This window comes from Haemorhous mexicanus, chromosome 14 (genome assembly GCF_027477595.1).
Source record: "Haemorhous mexicanus isolate bHaeMex1 chromosome 14, bHaeMex1.pri, whole genome shotgun sequence".
NCBI classification, from domain to species: domain Eukaryota; kingdom Metazoa; phylum Chordata; class Aves; order Passeriformes; family Fringillidae; genus Haemorhous; species Haemorhous mexicanus.
The window spans coordinates 15,969,839-15,989,782 of NC_082354.1; the positions used below are offsets into that span (position 1 = coordinate 15,969,839).

A 19,944-nucleotide genomic window follows, 5' to 3' on the forward strand; every position below is an offset into this window, starting at 1 on the left:
AAATTAAATAAGTAAATAAAGTATCTGATTATGTATTTAAATGGAAAAAGGGATTCTAATTCTTGACGTTCTTGATCCTATTTCTGAAGTTCTCTGAGTTGTGTAGGAGCCCCAGGACATGGAAATACTCACTGGACACTGTAGCACTGGAAGGAACTATCAGGATATTCTGCCTGGAAAGGCTGCTGACTCTCCACAGTCCCAAACCACCAGGCATCATCAATGATACTGCGAAATCGATCCCCTGGAAGGGCAAACATTGCACTCAGAGAAAGAACAACATCAAGAATTGCAAAATATTTCCTTTTAGAGAATCAACGCCCTCTTTTGTGAATACCCTACTTCCATCCTTGCATTTTGCAGCACAGGAGTTGAGCCCTTGCCCTCAGGGCAGGACTTGCCCATCTCTGGGAATTACCCACTGCTGCCTCACACCTCAGATCCCAACAGATCAGGAGATTCTCCTGCTATCACTGCCCCTGGAACAGTTTCTCTCATTTCTCATTTTTCTTTGCTAGAGGAATTGCAGCAAACATCAAATAAAACTTTCCAATAATCTTTACAATATCACGTGTGTAGTCCTTCACATCATGTAATAAAGACACTGGGTCCCATTAAACAGCTGCAGAAATGGTGCAAAACACATGGAATTGGGAAAAAAAAAACCCTCACCTATTTGCCAGTTCCTTTCTTTGGCTTCATTATAAAACTGATGCAGCACAAGGAAATCAATAACATCTGGCATATCATGGTACCTTCAGGAAATAAGACCAAAAAGAAGTTATTATTACCCAGAAATGCAGTTCTGGATGAACTGCACAGTCCTCAAATTCCATGCATTTGGGATAACCATTACTGCCATCATCATGCCTTGCACAGGAAATAAGAGAAGAGGGGGAAATAAGAAAGGGGGGAGCTTCTACACTGCAAGGAAAGCTCTTGAAGAATGTCATCAGCATTCCAGTGACTTACTTTATGGAAAAGGATTCTCCTGTCATTTTGCCTGTGATTGGATCCAGGAATGCAAGCTTCAAGCAGCAGAGTGTGGGAGGCCCAACTTCATATTTAATTCCTACAGTCTTCACAAATTCTTGTTCCTAGTTAGCAAGAAGCATGGAACAGCATTATTTTACCTTGCCAACAACAAAAATATCCATTTTAAAGTGAAACTATTAATAAAACCCAAGTATGTTTCCACTCTACAGCACAGGTAATTTCACCCATTAATTTTTCTTTTCCAAATACTAAAATCAATCACTGCCACCTCAAAAAGAAAAATGAAGAAGCTCATTCCCTCGGCAGTTTTGTGAACAGGATTCCTACAAATTATTTAAGAAGGTTCTAAGGAACAAACCCAATTTTAAGCACACCAAAGGTTCTCCCTGACATACCCCAGGGCCCCTCACTCTTGCACAGTGGGAACAAAGGAAATTCTTCCTCTGAACATGGAAATTCCACAATAGCCTTTCTGTTCATGTCCTGTCAAAGCCCATCCTAAGTGAACAGCTATTTCCTTTTCCTCACAAACTGATGATGCCTTGGAAAATTACAGCTGGAATCACTGAATATCTGGGACTGGTAACTGGGTATTTTCCCAGTAAAGCAATTACTGTCATTAATAGAACTACTGGCATGGTTAAATTAATATGAGCACATTTATGGGCTCTTCTTTTGATATGAAATCTGAGGAAAGCAGGAAAAAAAAAAAAAAGGTAACACTGTGGATTAAGGCTTGGAAACTCATCCAAAGCAAGATGTAGCGTTTAAGAGAACTCCTGCACACATTTAGGTGTTTACACCCTGATTTCTTACCACAGCATTAAAAACAAGAAACAGAACCCAAATGCTCAGGTCACTGTAGAGTGGTGAGAGAACCACAAACAGCTCTGCAGTGCTGAGTTCTGAATGAATTCACTGTTCAGGAAAAAATAATTTGTGTGGAAAGAGACCCCTGAGATTCAAATCCAAAACCAGGAAGTGAACAGATGTAAAGACTTCGTGTTAATAAAAACGAACTTTTATATTTACAATTAAAACTTTGATATTAACATTTTAAAGCAATCCTTTCTTTACAATTTTCATGCTGGTTTTTCATGTCAGCTCAACATTACAGAGACATTCAGCTCTTTGAAATACTTCTTGAACTTACCCTGAGTTCCATTTTGTTCCATGGTTGTTTTTGCATGTTAATACTGTAAATTTTGGCTTTCCTCACTGCCCTTACATAAGCTTCATGGCCTTGCCTAAAGTAGATGATCTTAAAAGAGAAAAAAAAAAAGAGAAAATTAAGAGAGAAAAAAAGAGCAAATGAAAAAAGCAGAGAAAAAAACATTCATGATTTCATCAACTCGGAGGGAGGGGTTTTCATTTTCCATTTCAGGGAAGGCTCCTGCCCTCCTTAGCAGACACCTGGCTTTCCAAAGGCAGACAGGGCCAGTACCTCATCCCCCATCTGGGGCACGAAGGGCGAGCGGCGGGGAATGGTGTCCAGGATCCACTGCGGGGCCAGCCACTCCTCACTGGGCTCCCCTTCCAGGGACAGCAGCCCACTGGCTTTCTAAACACACACAGCAGGAGATTACATTACCAGTTACATACAGAAGTTAAATACCTGCATTAATTTAGAATGCAATCAACACAATATTCAGAGTTCAGTTAATGGAAAACTCATCGTGCAGCAGTTACTGCAGGTAAGATACAAGGAAAAGCAAACTGTGGAGGGTCATCCTTCCCAAAATCTCCACTACATAGCAAGGAATAAGACAGGTTTATTATAAATATAACTGACAATTAAAACCTTCATAAATCATTAAAATGCCCATGGCAGGAGGGTGGGATAAGATGATCTTTAAGACCTCTCCAACTCAAGCCAGTCTGTGGTTCTATAATAAAGAAATAAATTGTATTTTTATAAATATTCTAAATGTCTTAAAAAAATACCAGGAAAAAGACATCTGACCATGTCAATACAATACAGATCCATTATAATTTTACAACAAAACCACCCTGTTGTAAACCTGACTGTGGTGAAGAGCATAAATCTGAGAGGAAAAAAATGGCATTTGAAATCAGGAACCCCTGTGGGAAACATGGAAGCCCAATAAAACAAACAATAAAATTTCTTTGTACCACTGGTAGCACAATTACTGTGATCTCTATAAATATTTTTTTACTCTATGCCCATTTATAAAATATTTTACTTTGAAAACAACCACTAAAACCTAAATTTATATTCACAAAGTACAAAAGACACTAAGAATTACACGTGCTGACCTTCTTCCTCGGCTGTTTCAGTTTCCTTCGCTTTGGCTCCAGCCCTTTTGTTCCCTTCATATTTTCATCTTCAGAACTACTACAGATCTTCCGAGCTGCCTGCCTGGTTTGTCTCTTTGGAGGCTGCAGATTAATCCCAGCATCTGCTGTCCAGTCTGAATATTCACTTGATGAATCACTGTAGATAATAAAAAAGTTGTAAGAAAGAGAACAGAAAACTTCAGTTTCCCCACAGGGGACTGAAAAGTCCAACCATTCAACCTGCTCTCCTGGTTCTGCTCAGGATTAGCACAGAATTTTGTTACCATGTGAATTTAAAGAAAAACAAGTGCTCTCTGATTTGTGATTTCAGTAAATTCTTTTATCAATTTGAAACTCACAGTAGAACTATATCTATGGCTGATATCAATTCTTATTATCTCACTGACTCACAGACTGACTTCATAAGAACTGGCAGCAAAAACCCCATGGAACATTTAAAGAAGCAGAGACCTTCCCTAAAAATCCAGCTCTGACTTCTTCAATACCAAATAATACAAGTACAGGATTTATATGGCAAGCTGGCATTGATTTTTTCAAGCAGCTCTTAATTAAATACAATATCTTCTTATGAAAGGTTTTTTAGAATTGTTCTTGACTTTGAAAAGAACAGAAAAAAATTCACAATGATTGTGAAATGTTTAATGAAGAACTGGTTAAAAATCAATCTTCAAAATGAAGTCTGAGTATCTCAGTATCAAGTGTCCTACCCAACTCCCATAGTAAACCAGTGTTCCCAATTCAGAGCCCAGGGGAGGTACCTGGAACTGCTTTCACTCTGCCAGGCTGCCACAGGATCATCCATGGATGCATCACTTGTGCCAACAGTCTCATCTTCCTGTAGTGAAAACAAGAGGATCACTCTGGGGCCAAGGGTAAAATGTATCATTTTTGTTTGCAAGCAAGTTGTGTCACATGAGGAAAGCTTTGCATTCAAGGGCTCGTTTAGCTTTAAAGAAATAAATCCACAATTTCTTCCTGTACCTTAATTAATATTATAAAATATCCTTATATAGCTCCTTTAAAATAAATGTGAATTTTAATTATATCAGAACTACAGAATGAGTTCTTTAGATGTTTGATTAATAAATTTTACTGCCCAGGGCCCAGCTTTTTGAGCTGTTCTCTATTTTCAATGCATTTACAAAGCAGCAATGTTCACTCTCTTCCTTAAGGAGAACAAGTTATATTTATCTGGTATATTTTAAGTTCTTCCCTTGCCAAAATCAATGATAAATACCAATACTCAATCTCTTTCAACAGCAGTCTACAGATGTAGATGAAATCAAAGCACTGAAAAATGAAATCAAAGTCCTGACCCAAAATCCATGTGCTGCACGAAATCCCAAAATAGCAAGTGGTTTAACACAACCCAGTTAAATTTACTTGAAAATGTTTCAGGTTTCCAAAAATAATGGAGCTGTTTTAAGCTACTTTTGAACACTGTCCTGACATTTAGGTAAATGATCCTTCACTCTCCAAGACCAACATGCCACAGGAACACCACAAATCCCAGGGACTCAATGACCTGAGTGTTTCTTCCCATGTGGAGAATCACAGAATATCCTGAGCTGGAAGAGATCCACAAGGATCAGGGCTCAGCTCCTTGCCCTGCCCAACAATCCCACCCTGTGCATCCCTGGCAGTGCTGTCCAAACCCCCCTGGAGCTCTGGCAGCCTTGGGGCTGTGCCCTGGGAGCCTGAGCAGGGCCCAGCACCCTCTGGGGGAAGAACTTCTCGCGATCTCCAGCCTGAGCCTGCTCTGGCACAGCTCCAGCCATTCCCTGGGTCCTGTCCCTGCCACAACCTCTCTGGATTCCCAAAATCATCAAGAGCGGCTTTGTGATAGCATCAGCAGCAATTTGAGGATTCTTGGGTTAACTGGATGATTCTCTCAGGCCCCACTGATTTGTAGGAATCCAGCTGGAGCAGCAGATCCCATACAAGCTCAGGGCTGACTGGGAGTTGATCACTCTCAGTCACGGCCCTCCAGCTTAGAGCACTGGGACCCCCTTGCTCCATCACCCATGTTGAAGGAGGAGACAAAGGATGTGTCAAATCCCTCTACCCTGTCCCTGTTCGTGAGGTGACCACCCCCATCCTGGAATGGGCCAATGTTATTTTTACACTGCCTTTTGCCATGAATACATTTGAAAAACCTCATTTCACTGCCCCCCACCCCAGCCCTGGCAGCTCCAGCTCAAACCAAGCTTCGGATGCACAAAACTTCCTCCCTCCAGCATACACGTGGAACCTTAATGTGGATTTGGGAAGGGGGAAGCTGCTGGAGGGTGCTGGGATGCTCAGACCTCAGAGGAGCTGTCGGACTCGTGGCGGGCACAGGGGTTCTGGCTGGCTCCCTGCTGGCTGTGCTCGATGGTGGAGCGCGTCTGGTACGCGTGCTGCCGCTTCCGCTGGTTCCTGCGCAGAGAGCGCCCGCCGCCCGCCTGCAGCTCGCTCTGCCAGGGGCACAGACAGGGACACATCAGCGAGTCACTCGTGAGTTACACACTGAAAAGGTGCCTGGTTACAGTGGCTGTGTTGCACCCCAGTTACAACTGAGCAGTAAGAAATAATTAGACAGTATCTGTGACACACTGCGGATGTTTTAGGTGCGGATTCTTGGTTCAACAGAAATTCTACTTTATAAAGTAGCAGTCTATGGAAAGGAAATGATTGAAAATACTACTCTTTTCTATAAAATTCCTGCAGTCTCTGCATAAGATAAATCTAGCCCTTGTAAAAGTTTGGCACCTCTACTTTCCACTGAAAACCCACCGTGGCTCTGTGATTTTCCTTTCCCAGCATCTTTCCACCACTGAAACCTCAAGGATAGAGATTTACCACTATTTGGATATCACAGACAGCCAAATCACAGTTACACAGAAGGAAGAAGACAGTGAGCCAGAGAAACAATTAGGACTATTGATCTTCTAAATAATTCAATAAAGTTGGTTTGGGGTTTTTTGTTGGTCTTATTGTTGTTGCTTAGTGCTCAGAACTGCTTCCCACCCAGGTTGTCTCTTCCAGGGCACTAACTCACCCGTTGTAAGGTGTGGGATGGCTTTCTCTTCTTGTCAGCAGTGTATAAACTGATTTCTATTTCACCTTTGGCAGCTCGACATTCTTCCTGGACCCTAATTATACATAAGAAACACACATTATATTCATTAAATTATCATGGAAATCAACAGCCTCCTTAATATACACATTAAAATACTTGTGCTGCTCTAAGAAATCTGTGTGAAAATCCCCCTAGCAGCATCCATCTATTTGCTCCTGGAATCACAAGTTAAAAAACTGTATTTGTTAGCTGAGCAGCCGTAATTATTTTCAAATGTATTAAAATTATTTTCAAGTCTTTTTTAAATAAAGCTTGAGGAAAATGTGGTACTTGGGACTACTGAAGAAAGACTGAGTTGTGAAAAGAAGAAATTACCATTCTCAACTCCATTCTGATCCCAACATTCCAAACAACCCAACCAACCAAGCCCCAAAGCCCAAAACTCATTCCAGGAGTACGGAAGGATCATTCCACATTACACAACTGAATGTCTCATCCCACTCCCACTGAGCCTCTTACTTGCTGATGCCTGGAGGGAGCTCGTTGACCACCACCCTCCTGCTCCAGGCCATGAGGTCCCTCTCGGTGGCCATCTGGCTGCGGGGTGCGTTGAGGTGCATCTGCCGCACGCCCTCGATCTGCCCGCTGCGGCGCAGCCCCACGTTGGGAGGAGAGGCCACATCCAAGCCTGGGCTGCGAAGAGCTGGGGAGAGAGAGAGAGAGAGAGAAAGAGCTTCTTCACTTCCATGGACCACCAATAAAATCGTGGAGTCATGGGGTGGTTGTGTGAGGAGGATCTTAGAGATCAAACAGTGCCAGCCCCTGCCACGGGACACCTTCCGCTAGCCCAGGGTGATCCAAGCCATGTCCAGCCTGGCCTTGGGCACTTCCAGGGATCCTGGGGCAGCCACAGCTTCTCTGGGCAGCCTCCCCACCCTCACAGGGAACAATTCCTCCCCTGTATCCCATCCACAATTTAAAGGCACAAAGATTGATAAACAAAGGTTGACAATAATGGAATCACTGCCATCACTGTCCTTACTTTTCCCTCACAGTTTCCACAGGCTTAAATACTGTATATCAAAGGATAATATTGCATTTATGGTTGTGCAAAGCCATATAAAAATATCTGTTTAAATACTTTATACATACTCCAATTAACTTACTCGAATGGGCAGTTCCTGTGGGCAGAGTCACTGATCAATGCAAGCTCTAGAAGGGAACTGCTTTGATTTCCACACTACCCCTATCTGGAAACTCCTTTACAGAACTACAGGGACACACAAATGAAACTGGGAACTGGGGCTGTACAACACATCAACATATCCTAAGCAGCAGAAAAGACTTTGTATGAGCTGAAGCTGCCTTTTAGGCAACCTTTTTGAAATATCAACTTAGATCAAAGCAAAAATGCATTTTCCTATTTTTCCCTAATATTTTTCTTACTCTTTCTTGGATTGAAACACAAGCAATTCCACATCCAAATCCTAATGAGCTTTGCCAGGAAATGTACTTCAAACACATGTAATCAGTCACTTAACCTAGAAGTGATTTATTAGCAGCTGTGAATTCTCCCAAGGCTCAGGCTGACTTGCAGCACAGTGCTGGGCATCTGCTCCCTCCCATCAGCTGCACTCACTCAGCTGCTCACATCTGATTGAGTGCGGTTTCAATTTTTAATCACTCTGTGTATTAAAAATAAAATCACAGTAGCAGAACACTTACCAGGAGAATAATCTCAAGCTTTCTAAGGAAACACTAAGACAGAGCAACATGTTTATTTTATTAGCACTGATGCTCAGCCTTGCGCTGCAGCGGGAAACCATTAGTCTGTCACAACACTGTATTCCACTGACAGCCCCTAATTATATTCTTTCATTGTGGCATTTTGCAGTTATGAAGCTTCATCTCTGCACTGATATCAACACAATACAGAGAACTTCATGCTTATTTTTCAGGAAACTGGTTTATAGCAGGAATAATTCCAGTCTAATAACTCCAAACAATCAGATACAGCCCAGTTAGACCATTGAGTGCCCTCAGTTGCTCCTTAAATTTATAATTCCTCTGTTGGAATCCACAGAACATCCCAGTGCTCCACAGGGGTTAACAAGGTGTACAAGAAGAGGAGAAAAAAGCATCTTCAAAGGCAATGTGTCAGAACTGACATTAACATTTTGCTCAGTCCTTCCTGTGATAAGGAAGGAACTGATGAGGATAAGGCTGGACACTGACCTCCATTAACAGAGTGGGATCTGTTGAGTGGAGGGTTTGGAAGAGTTTCTCCTTCATTAATTAGTCTCAGATCTTGTTCCCTCTGGAGCTCTCTGATCATTCCATCAAGGATACTCTCATCCTGGTCATTGGTTTGCTGCCCAATGACTTGTTCGACCACCTCACCATCACCTTGACAAGAAGAAAGCCACAAATGCTGATAAAATGATGGATTTCTACATTAGCAAACAGCATAGAAATAATCCCATTTCAAACTCTGCACCACAATTTGTCTGCTCTGCAAAACATCTGATCACCAGCTGGCTTTCTATTCTCATGTAATAAATGGAGGCAAAGTTTAGAAGAGAAGTTGCAATAAAATCCTAAAACTCCAGACCACACGTAGAACATAAACACAAGCCATTAGAAACAGCAGAAAGAAATAATGCTTCAGTAGGTAAGAATGGAAGGTCTTTTTGGAGATCAACATTTTGCTAAAGTTTGTGTATACAAGAAAAAAGAACTCTTTTACAAAACAAAAGCTGGCTTTCCATGTCCTCCCCACCTTCCTGCCTGCTTTCTCACATCCACAGTTAGAGGTTAATAGACAATGCTTTAAACATCTGCCATATACCTGGGAAAAATCCACAGATTTTGGAATACTCTTGCCTCCAGTCAATTTGATTCCACACATAACCCCACCCCACCCCCTCTTCTACCTGTATACTGAATTTAAACCATTAATTTATACATCCTCACAGCACCATCCCAGGAGGTGGTGCTCAATACTGTGCCAAATTTCTATTATTCATGAGCTTCAGACAGAATACCATTAGCCACATATCCCAGCTGAGGAATAAGTTGCTCATCCTTGCAATTTTCCCTCCCTGGCACCAGCCTCTGGAATCTTGTGGGATGAGGATTTCCATCAACATCCACCAGGAATGGAGGAGGCATAAGGTGTGGAGCCTGTTGAGTCTGCTCATCCAGCACATAATTATTGGCATCCCGGATCAGGGGCCGGTAATCCGTGTGGAAGAACATCTGATCAGGAATCTGAAAGAAAAGTAATTCAGGAAATCAATCAATGGCCATTTGCAGCTGTCTTGCTGCTCTGGAATGGCTCCCACAAAGCACAACTCCTACACTTGGGATCAGCACAAGGAATGTTATGACAGAGAACAGATTCCTACCACAAATGTGGTTTATTACCAAGGCCTGATGCAGAAATTCAACAGTAAAATAGGCCAAGAGAGGTGGACAGAGAAGTTAATGCTTTTCTCCTCTATCTATAGAGTCTCTTGTCTAAATCTTTTTGATTTAGATAAACAGCAACTGCTCCATGACCTAATTATTATTTTGTCTGGGGCAGGTTGAGGGAATAAATTGTAACACAAATACTTCTAAGACAAAATCAGGTCAAGACAGGGAAGAGTTTAAAATTCATTCAACCTACCTTTTCATAATATTTATTGCATCCAAAACCAAATAGTAGCAGATGTCCATGAGAGTCTGTGCAGGCAAAATGCTGCCCATCTGGTGAGAACTTGCAATCAAAAACAGCTCCATGGCCTTGGCCCTCAATCTGTACCAAGCACAGAGAATTCCTTTCACAACCAGACACTCTCTATAAGAGCATTTTCACAAACATTTCCCCTGTGCTCCTCATTCTGTGATTTCTCATCTCACTCAAGACTGATTTACACTTTTATTTATTAGAGTTAAACTGAATAACAAAGTAAAACTTCACATTTTCTCTCTGTTCTGAAATTTCAGCCCAACTTATAATGTATGTTTTGCAACAACCACCTGGAAGTCTACATTTAATGCTAATGGCAGTCATAGGGCAAGATCACCAAAGATCTCAGAGCTGTACTGGCTCTGGAGGTATTTAATGAAATCTGCTTTTGTCTCAAGACCAGTTTTGTGAAAAAAGAAAAAACCAAACCTTCTGTGATCCTTCTTACCATGTTAAAGTAATTGCGAATTTTTGTTCCTTTGTCTATATCCCAAACAAAAATATTCCCGTCGTGTCCCGCCGAAAGCACAATCCTTTGGTCAAAGGGATGAGCCTCCAGAACAAAAACTTCATCATCATGACCCTGCAATGACAGCAGGGGGAAAAAAAAGCAGTTTTATTTCTCCATGTGGTACCTCCAGATGTGCTGGGAGTCACTGAGAGGACATCCCAGATCAGGGAGTCACTCAGGACACCTCAGTTTACTGGAACTGTGCTTGGTCACCATTCCTGCCACAGTTTTGCCACAGCACTGCTGAGACTGGGAGGGATGGGGAGGAAGGAGACACCAGGGCACACATGGAGCCTCCAAAGGGCTCCCAGCAATCACCAGGATCCTGCACATCAGCTCCTGTCCCCATGGTGCACCCTCCTCCCAGCAGGCAGGGGACAACTGGATACCTCAACACCAAACCCTCATCATGGGAACGGTGATGAGTTCAACCTCAAATCAACCTCAGAGTGAACTACACCCACCTGGGACTCCCCCCTGGAACTGTACTCACAGACAAGCTATGGAGAAGCTGCCCTGTGGATGAGTTCCACACTTTGAGGAGGAAATTGTTGACTGCAGTGATGACGGTGGCATCGTATCGATCCCAAGCCACCATGGTAACCTTCAGCTTGGTGACCTTGTCCTCTCCAGATGCCACATTGTTTCTAAGGAAATCAGCAATTTAAAAAGGAATAAATCAGTAACTACATATGGAAACACTTAGGAGAGGTAATTCAGTATGAAATTCGGGGGAGGATGGATCACAGGCACCTCTGTGACTCTGGCTAAGGCAGGAGAATGAAGGATGGTTCTGCACTGGTAAAAAGCAAATACAGGAAATATTCAGTGCCACTGAGATTTATAGAGCTCTATTTCCTTAAAAAGGACATTTTCTCCTCTGTTCCTAAGCCATCATCCTTCCCTACCCCAATTTTTTTCCTTTCAGCTCTATTAGGCTTTTTCCTACAAGGCATTTTTCTTATCAGTCATCAATATCAGTAAACTCCACAAAGAGCAGGAACCTGCTAAATAAACCCAACTCACACTTCCGACTGCAAACACTGCAAATGCAACCACTGAAATATGGAGAATTCTGCAAAGCAAGTGCCTAATGGATTTCTCCATTTCTGCTCTTTGCTGTTGTGAATATTCAATTACAATTCAATTACAGGGCACTTAGAGAAGTCACTTGAGGATCACAAAAAGAAAAACTCAAAACCTTAATTGAACCTGAGAACCAAACACTAATTTCACCTCTTATTTGGAAACCTAAGGTAGAAATACAATGTTAAGAACCATGTTGGATATATATACATATATATGTATATTGGTAAATGATCACTGGGGCTCTACCAAAACCTCCTTCTGTGAGACAAATCATTTGACATTCTTATTTCATGTGTAAAATACCAAATATTCCTCAACCATTAGGATAGGGAAGTACCAACAGATTATTATTTATCTGGGGGTGAATTAACTGTGTAAATTGACAAAGCCATGACATTTTCAATAAATGCACGGAAATCAATTTGAATTGGAAGCAAATAACCAGTTTTCAATATAATGGAGGGTTTAGCTTGCAGGTAAATGTGCCCATGAGGTGTGTTCTGCTTGCTCTGCTTTACCCTGTCATTTTTGTAGCCATATCCAGGACCAGACTCTTCCAGTCATGCTGATGGTAACGCCAGATTCTTGCTGTTCCATCCCTGCTTCCACTGACAAACCTTAAGCTGTGGGGCAAAGGGAACAAAAAGCCATGAAATTCTGAATAAAGATGGTTTCATCCCCACATGGACACCAATAAATTATACATATTAGACTTAGAAGTGGGTACTTGTGCATCTCTAGTTCTCTCACTCATGAGGTTACGATTTTCCTCTCAGATACTGGAGGGTACAAGAGAGTTTCTAGCCCACAGATTAATTACATTTGGCTCCAGCAGCAGATGGCCTTGGAATGACTTCAATGTCGTAATTCATACGAGCTGCACATTCCCTTTTTAATGACATCAGCAAATCCCTGGAGCAGCTCAGAGTGGCAGCAAAGAAAGGGAAACTGAGTGCCAGGAGTCTGGCATAAATTATAATGCATTAACTTAGGCACAGGGTGAAGACAGGCGAGGGAAAGAGCCAAATGCAGCACAAGGAGGTTGTCCTGCCTGTGGAGCTGAACAGGAATATTTTCATTTTTAAAGCCCTACTTATTAAAAAATTTCAAGTATGCAACAAATGTATTTAACCACATCATAATGCTTTGGCCATCGATATCACTGAAATAATTTTTGTTGAGAAACTGGGAAAAAAGCTCCTCAAGTAATACTTTTTGGAAGTATATTCCATTTATATACAAAATTACACTTAAAAGGCAAATCTACTCAATTTTATGAAGTAATTGTTTCACCTTTTCAGTTTTGTTGGTCTGATTTTTTTCTCTGTGATGAAAAAGAGTTTGAAAATGCTTGTGACAAATCAATTTTCTTCTGAATTTTACTTCTTTATATTAAAATTAAGAGGAAGATACCCCTTTTCCTTTCAAAGCATTGCTAGAGAATATAATTTTCAGTGAGTATGTGACCTCCTTCCCTCTCAATGGCTTGGAAGGAACTGGTGGTACAATTATCCCTGCACATTCCCACATAATTCCACATGACAAAGCTCTCCAAGTACAGGTGCACAGCTACAGTTGGGCTTGGAAGGCTCATCCCTTAAAGGCACATCCCTTAAACCTCCTGTCCAGCAAAATAAGGAATAAGAGCAAATTTGAGATAAAAACATCTATATTTACTAACTTTTGTTTTAGATGACATTGATTACTATGCTCTTCCTCCACAGGCAACCCCTCTGGGGGCTACCTGGGAAGGTTCTTACACAGAAGGTTATAAAATTTGGGTTCCAATTTGCTGTTTGAAAGAAAAACCAAATTAAAAGCACAGTTACAGAACATTTTTGTTGTTACAGCAGACGACAACGAGTTCGAGCTTGTGGACATGACACACATCTTGCAACACACAGCAATAAAAAATCTGTCCAAGATTAAGCCAAGCCCACAGGCAAATCTTCCTGTTGTGCCAAATTTTCCACAAAATGTTGTTTGGAAAATTAAATATCATCATTGTCAGGTCCAAAACCCAGCACTCACCTGTCACCATTGTTACAGAACTGCACTGCGACCACTTTGTCCTAAACAGGAGGGAGGAGAACAACAGAAGTGAAAAACTCAGCCTAAAAGATCTCCTTAAATCAGATCAGCCTAAAATCTCCATGAGATTTTTACTTGGCAAATAAAAAAAAAAGGTCAAAAAATTCAAGTACAGAAAAGTTTAAGTTAAAACTTCACCAGAGAAATTGTGTTAAACACTGAAATAGAAAACTTCAGAGAGGTGGAGGTTTCCTGCAATTTTTACACCTACCATGAAAGTGCATCAAAAAAATTAACCTTGGCTTTATTAACACTCACAAATCATTGAGTAACAAATGTTATATTTTAGACATAATTTTGCCCTTTTTTTAATTTGCCCAATACTTGTGCTGGCTCCATGATTTGCTCTCCTTACTTCCACTGATGTCTCTATCTCCTGGTAACTGGGATTTGTTTTAGGGGGAGCTGACAGCTGTCTGCAGGATTAAGAGTGGATTTAAGAAATTAAAGGAATTACATCTTCTTCCAAACCTGTTCAATACAGAAAACATCCTTTTCTTTTGTGAGCAAAATATTTGTTAGATGAGTTGGCTTGGAGACTTCAATGTGAGAGCCACAACTCCCACTGAAGTTCAGGGAATCAATTTAGACCTTGGGCTTAACCCATAAAATGTTCCTGAGGTGCTAAATTTATAGTCTGAATTTTGATGTGAACCTTTCTGCATTATCTGAAAAAAAATATGCTTTTAAGCTTTATTTTCTAAAAGAAGTTACCATTGTGATCCAAATTTTGACAGCACAGTCCAAAATCTGAATTACTTTGTCTAATGTGGATTTAACTAAACATTCAACAGCAAGTTTAACAGGAAAATATGACACAGTGCATTAAAACTGTTTTAATTCCTCATTCCAACATAGAATTCTTTCAAGAATAAGGGAAAATCACCTGGTCCCTCACTTTTCTGGGGAATGAAATACATGAAGCCTACTGTGCACAAACCTCTTACCTGAGAGGGATTTAAAAATAAACACCCCACACATTTCCAAGCATTCAAATACCACAACCTTGAAGGCCAAACAAACTCTAGACAGTAAACTAAAAAAAAAAAAATAGGATGTACAGAAGTCAAGTTCCTGAAATGAGGAAAAGGGAGGAGGGAAAAAGAGATTTTCTTTTGGATTTGCCTCTTACCGTGTGAGATTCCAGCTCAGCCATTTTCTCTGGAGATTCTGAGCCCAAATAATAAATTCTTATCACGTGGTCAGTGCTCCCTGTTGCAATGAACATGCCACCTAAAACAGAGAATTCTCTGTGAGAAGAAAAGTCATCCAAGCAACAACTTATTTTAACTTTGTTTATTTTAATTTGCTGCTTTCTTGTCAAAGCAGCAAACTAGCTTTAAACAGAAAATTTCAATGTAAACATGTTGAATATAATATTTAAATGCAGTTTCAATATCTGCTTGACACATATCAGAGAAATTATTGCTGAGTTGGGATGCAGTGATTAAGGTATTTTATTGCAATTTCTTTACAATATTTCTCACAAAGGGCACTACTCTGTGATTTACTGCATTGAAACGGGTTTAGTTCATTCAGGATTTCTGGCTTTAAAAAACGAGTGTGGCTCTACAAAAGTTCTCAATTTCAAAAAGCAAATTTAATGAGTAATTACATCATATTTTTTTGTAAAAATCAGTATTTTTGCTCATTTAAAGCTGCAAAGGAGGTTTGTTAAGCTGAAATTTTCCAATACATTGAATTGATCATCTTAGAATTCAGCCAAATTTGGAAGATTGGCAAAAGACTAATCTTTGACAGAGGATTTCCACAACTTATCACTCAAAAACTTCACAAGGTAAAGTCTTGAAAGGATGTTACAGAGAAATATTTCTGATGTGCAAAACAAGAGACTGAAAGCCTTGGAACTGGTCAAGATATTTTAGCATAAATTACAGGGAAAAAGAGAAAAAGCTTGAGGGAGACACTTTGCAGGGAAGATTTCCAATAATCACAATTTGACAGGAATAAAATTAACTGGAAAAGGGTTTAACACTATTTGTATTTAAAGAGAAGTAACAGAACTGTCACCAAAGCCCCAAATTCATGAAACAGCTGATGCTGGACACGTACCAGAACTGAAAGATGAACAGGAGATCTGAACACCAGGCCTGGACCTCTCTGCAAACTTCACAGGACGATCCCTACATGCAAAACACAATATTTTTATTTTTTCTTCTTTGTTCAACACAAACAGCTCCCTGCAGCTCACCAGGTTGAGGTCAAGCTCATCTTAAATCTCTTAATTTTATAATTCTCACCTAGATTTGCTGGAATTTATTTTTCATTTTAGGAATTTCCTTCCTCTGTTTAATAAGAAAACAGTAATTCTCTAAACTGAGAAGATTATTGAACTGGTTTATCATTATCCTCACCAATTCAAATCTATTTAAAACAGACCCTGCCAAACCATTATTCCAATAGCATTTCCCCCTGATTAAATATGGGTTTGATGACATCTACATATGTACATTTTTCTGATTAAAAGCAAATTAATTCTTCTAATTTTGGACAGGGATTTAATCTTGAATGTAAAAGCTGGAATTTCTTGCACAACTTTGTCTTGCAAAGCACAAACCTCAGAAATAACAACCCCAATCTCTGCCTCCCCTTTGAGCTCCAACACCACAGAACCCCAAAGCGCTCCTGGCCCCACACACCAGTTTATTGAGCAAGAAAACACCCTTATTTCATTATCTCAGCATTCTTCTCCATGCCAAAATTAAAAATAAATTCCTCCTTGAGTTCAAACAATTGTAATTATCTCAAGAGTCTCACTTGAATTTCATGGTGTTTGCATGCCACTGCCAGAAGCAGATTGTTCCGTCGGCACCAGTGGAAGTGAGGTATCGAGTTGTTCCTCTCCTTGCTGGAGAGAACTAAAAATAAAAGTTGTAACAATTAAAGCAGCTCCTATTTTCTCTCCTTTCATACTGGAAACTTGTTGACAATAATGTTTTTCACTAACACATTAGTTTCTCCCCAGGAATACAGAGAGTAGGGGTAAGCACAGAACCTGAACTTCCATAAAAATAAAGCTGAGGAAATGGAAAACACCTACATTTTGGTTAGGAATTCTTTGTTTTTACAACACAAAGGAAGTTAGAGAAATGAAACAAGCCCAACCCTGTAAATGGGGCAAAACCAGCTCTTTCTAGGACAGAACTGGATCAAACATGGCACATACAACTATTCTTGCATCCAAGCCCAACAAAGCACAGCTGCACAGCAGGATCCCCTCTCCTCTATCTTTCAAAAACTCTCTAAGGAGTGGGAAAGCTTTTTATTCTTAATTTCATAACTGCAGCAATACCTTTAATCCTTAGTCTAACTGGTAATCTGATAAAGGAATCCAGCACTGCTTCCTCAAAAAGCAGTGACTGATTATATTTTAAATTATATTATGAAACTCAGTTTTACAAAGAACTTGAGGGAAACACACACACACACACATATATATATTATACATACATAAACATGTAAACAACTTATACACCAGTTATAAAGCCATTTCTAATACAATCACCTTTACATGGTTGAAATCAGACAAAACTGGAAGTGTAGGGAAAATGGGGAGAAACGAGACTCCTGGGGAATACTGGCATGATGGAGAAGCCTGTGGTGAATCCAAGGCAGCACCACTCCAGGAGAGAGGGATTCTGAGCCAAACAGTCCCACTCACTCTCCCCTCAATTGCATCACCTGCCAAATTGCAGGGATTGTCTTTTTCATCCTGGAATTTTGGTTTTTTGGAGCCTTCTGCCTGGCAGTTGTGAAGTTGTTTTAAAGAAAATCTGCATTTGCTACAACATCCAGAGCAGCTCTTTAAAACTAAGATAACAAAGAAACAAGAAATGGGAATTAAGGAATTGTAACTGATCCTTCTGAAAAACAAATATTCTCAGTGAACACAAGAGTGTTGGGTCAGGTGCTGTGCCAGGAGCACCACCAAGGATGCCAAACACGAGCTGAGCCAAGCAGATGCTGCTGCTCTCTGAGTTGCTCTAGAAGAGCATCAGATCTCCCATTTTGTAGACCTAAGGAAGCAGCAGTGGGATCACACAGCTAAAAGCACATGGAAGCAGGAGGATGCTCCCCTGGGCACCACAGGATTGAGTTAACCAGGAAAAACATCCTTGAGTTGGGACGAATCACAACCAAAAAGACTGATTTTTCTCCTTGACCGCCACAGCTCTTACTGCCATTCTAACTGAAGGGTTTAGGGGAAAAACCCATCAGTCCTTACCTGTATGGAAGTGATGGAAGCTGAGTGGCCCTGCAGGACTGCCAGGGGGGCACAGGTCCTGAGGCACCACACCCTGACCACCTTGTCACAGCTGCCCGCGGCCAGCAGCGTGTTCTCGTAGTTGACGGCCATGTCCGAGATCTCGGCTGAGTGGCCCCGCAGGGTGGACAGCAGGCGCCCGTCATCTGTGGCCCAGATCTTCACCAAACAGTCATCTGACCCCTGGAATGGCACAGGAATCCCCAAAGGTTACAGAAAATATGGGATAGGTCCCATGCATGTCACACACGGATCACTGCAGATGGACAGGGATCCCAACCCCCATGAACTGACAGCACAACCCCATGGGATTCCACTGAGATCCAATTTTAGAAAGAAATCCTTCCCTGTGAGGGTGGGGAGGCCCTGGCACAGGTTGCCCAGAGAAGCTGTGGCTGCTCCTGGATCCCTGGAAGTGTCCAAGGCCAGGGTGGATGGGGTTTGGAGCAACCTGGGCTAGGGGAAGGTGTCCCTGCCCATGGCAGGGGGTGGGGCCAGAAGACTTTGAAATATTCCATCCCATCCAAACCATTCTGGGATTCTAATTCTATGAACTGTGGAGCCTGGGGATCATCTTATGGAGTCTAGGATTTCAATCAGATAAAAGAGAATCATGGAATCACAGGATGGTTTATGCTGGAAAGGAATCTATTTGGAAGGCAGGGACACCTTCCACTGTCCCAGGTTGCTCCAAGCCCTGCCCAACCTGGCTCCAGGGATGGGGCAGCCACAGCTCTTTGGGCATCTTGTGCCAGGCTCTCAGCATCCTCACAGAGAAGGATTTCTTTCCAATATCCCACCTAACCCTCTCCCCTGGCAGTGGGAATTCCTCCTTGTCCTGTCACTCCATGCACAGGGATTAACAGCTAAAAATGCAACACTCATTTGAAAAATCTCTTGATTTTTAAATATGCCCAACAAAAAGCAAGGGCATCACCACAGAAACAGGTATCACTGCATTCTGAAGAAAAACTTAAATAATTGTCAAGTATTCACTGACACACTACAAATGCAGGAACATAAATTTAGTAGAAAAGCAACTTGCAGCTGAACAAAGTCACATCTCCCTCTCAATCAGAAAGAAATCAAATCAAACAAAGCAATCTTCAAAAAGAAAAAGGTCCAAATTTTAAACTTACTGTAAAAATTCTCCTCCCACTGCGATCAAAGGCTATGCAATAAACTGAGGAGAGGTGCCCCAAAATCCTCTTGTGCATTTTCATGTGTTGGTAGGTGGATGTTGGGAACAAGTGGCTGAAACGGCCACATCCAGTTAATTGCCTGGCAGAAAGGATATGAACTGGGAGAGAAAAAAGAAGCAAAAAGAACAGTGAGACATGAATTTTGTCCAGAACTCAGAGTAAATAAATAATAAATCAAATATAGCATTTATTAATGACTTTATTATTAGAATCAGTAATAAATCTGAACCTCTTCCACCTTATCAGAACATTCTGCCCAGTGTTATAAAAAGAAATCCCACTCCTGATGGAGCCTTTCAGTATCCACCACAGGCTGCACCTGCTTCCTTACCAAAAATATAAGCAGAATGAAAAGTTCCCACCACAACTGGGAGTTATTCCAATGTTCAATTCATGGACAGGTAACAGATACATTTATCCTACATGGATGTGGAAAATCTTTAAGGAAAATCTTTGAAGGAAGAAAGGAAATTTTTGAAATTTAGGAAATTACATGTTACTAATATTAATTACAAGAAGAGTATAATACTAGTTAAAGTGTCTTTTTGTGACAAAAGAAGTGATAAAAAGTGATAAAAATCTTTCCTTGGAATGGCTTCCAGATCACATGTGAGGGCCAAAGGACTTCCACATCCACAGCCTTGCATTCCCATGGCA

The 19,944-nt window shown here is 41.0% G+C and overlaps 1 protein-coding gene across 1 annotated transcript in view; it reads right to left on the reverse strand.

Annotated features, from left to right (window-relative positions):
- BRWD3 (bromodomain and WD repeat domain containing 3) overlaps positions 1-19,944 on the reverse strand; it is a 49,272-nt gene that overhangs the window by 13,137 nt on the left and 16,191 nt on the right. The window contains exons 7-28 of the mRNA XM_059859225.1: positions 19,225-19,385; positions 18,047-18,268; positions 16,579-16,679; positions 15,874-15,944; positions 14,933-15,033; positions 13,741-13,781; positions 12,228-12,332; positions 11,114-11,267; positions 10,558-10,692; positions 10,047-10,175; positions 9,421-9,646; positions 8,612-8,782; positions 6,896-7,079; positions 6,356-6,449; positions 5,622-5,771; positions 4,074-4,150; positions 3,274-3,451; positions 2,441-2,557; positions 2,150-2,257; positions 973-1,097; positions 673-755; positions 133-244 (exon numbers count right to left, since the gene is read on the reverse strand). Of these exons, the coding sequence (XP_059715208.1) occupies positions 133-244; positions 673-755; positions 973-1,097; positions 2,150-2,257; positions 2,441-2,557; positions 3,274-3,451; positions 4,074-4,150; positions 5,622-5,771; positions 6,356-6,449; positions 6,896-7,079; positions 8,612-8,782; positions 9,421-9,646; positions 10,047-10,175; positions 10,558-10,692; positions 11,114-11,267; positions 12,228-12,332; positions 13,741-13,781; positions 14,933-15,033; positions 15,874-15,944; positions 16,579-16,679; positions 18,047-18,268; positions 19,225-19,385 (2,845 nt within the window). The remainder of the gene's footprint in view (positions 1-132; positions 245-672; positions 756-972; positions 1,098-2,149; positions 2,258-2,440; positions 2,558-3,273; positions 3,452-4,073; positions 4,151-5,621; positions 5,772-6,355; positions 6,450-6,895; positions 7,080-8,611; positions 8,783-9,420; positions 9,647-10,046; positions 10,176-10,557; positions 10,693-11,113; positions 11,268-12,227; positions 12,333-13,740; positions 13,782-14,932; positions 15,034-15,873; positions 15,945-16,578; positions 16,680-18,046; positions 18,269-19,224; positions 19,386-19,944) is intronic.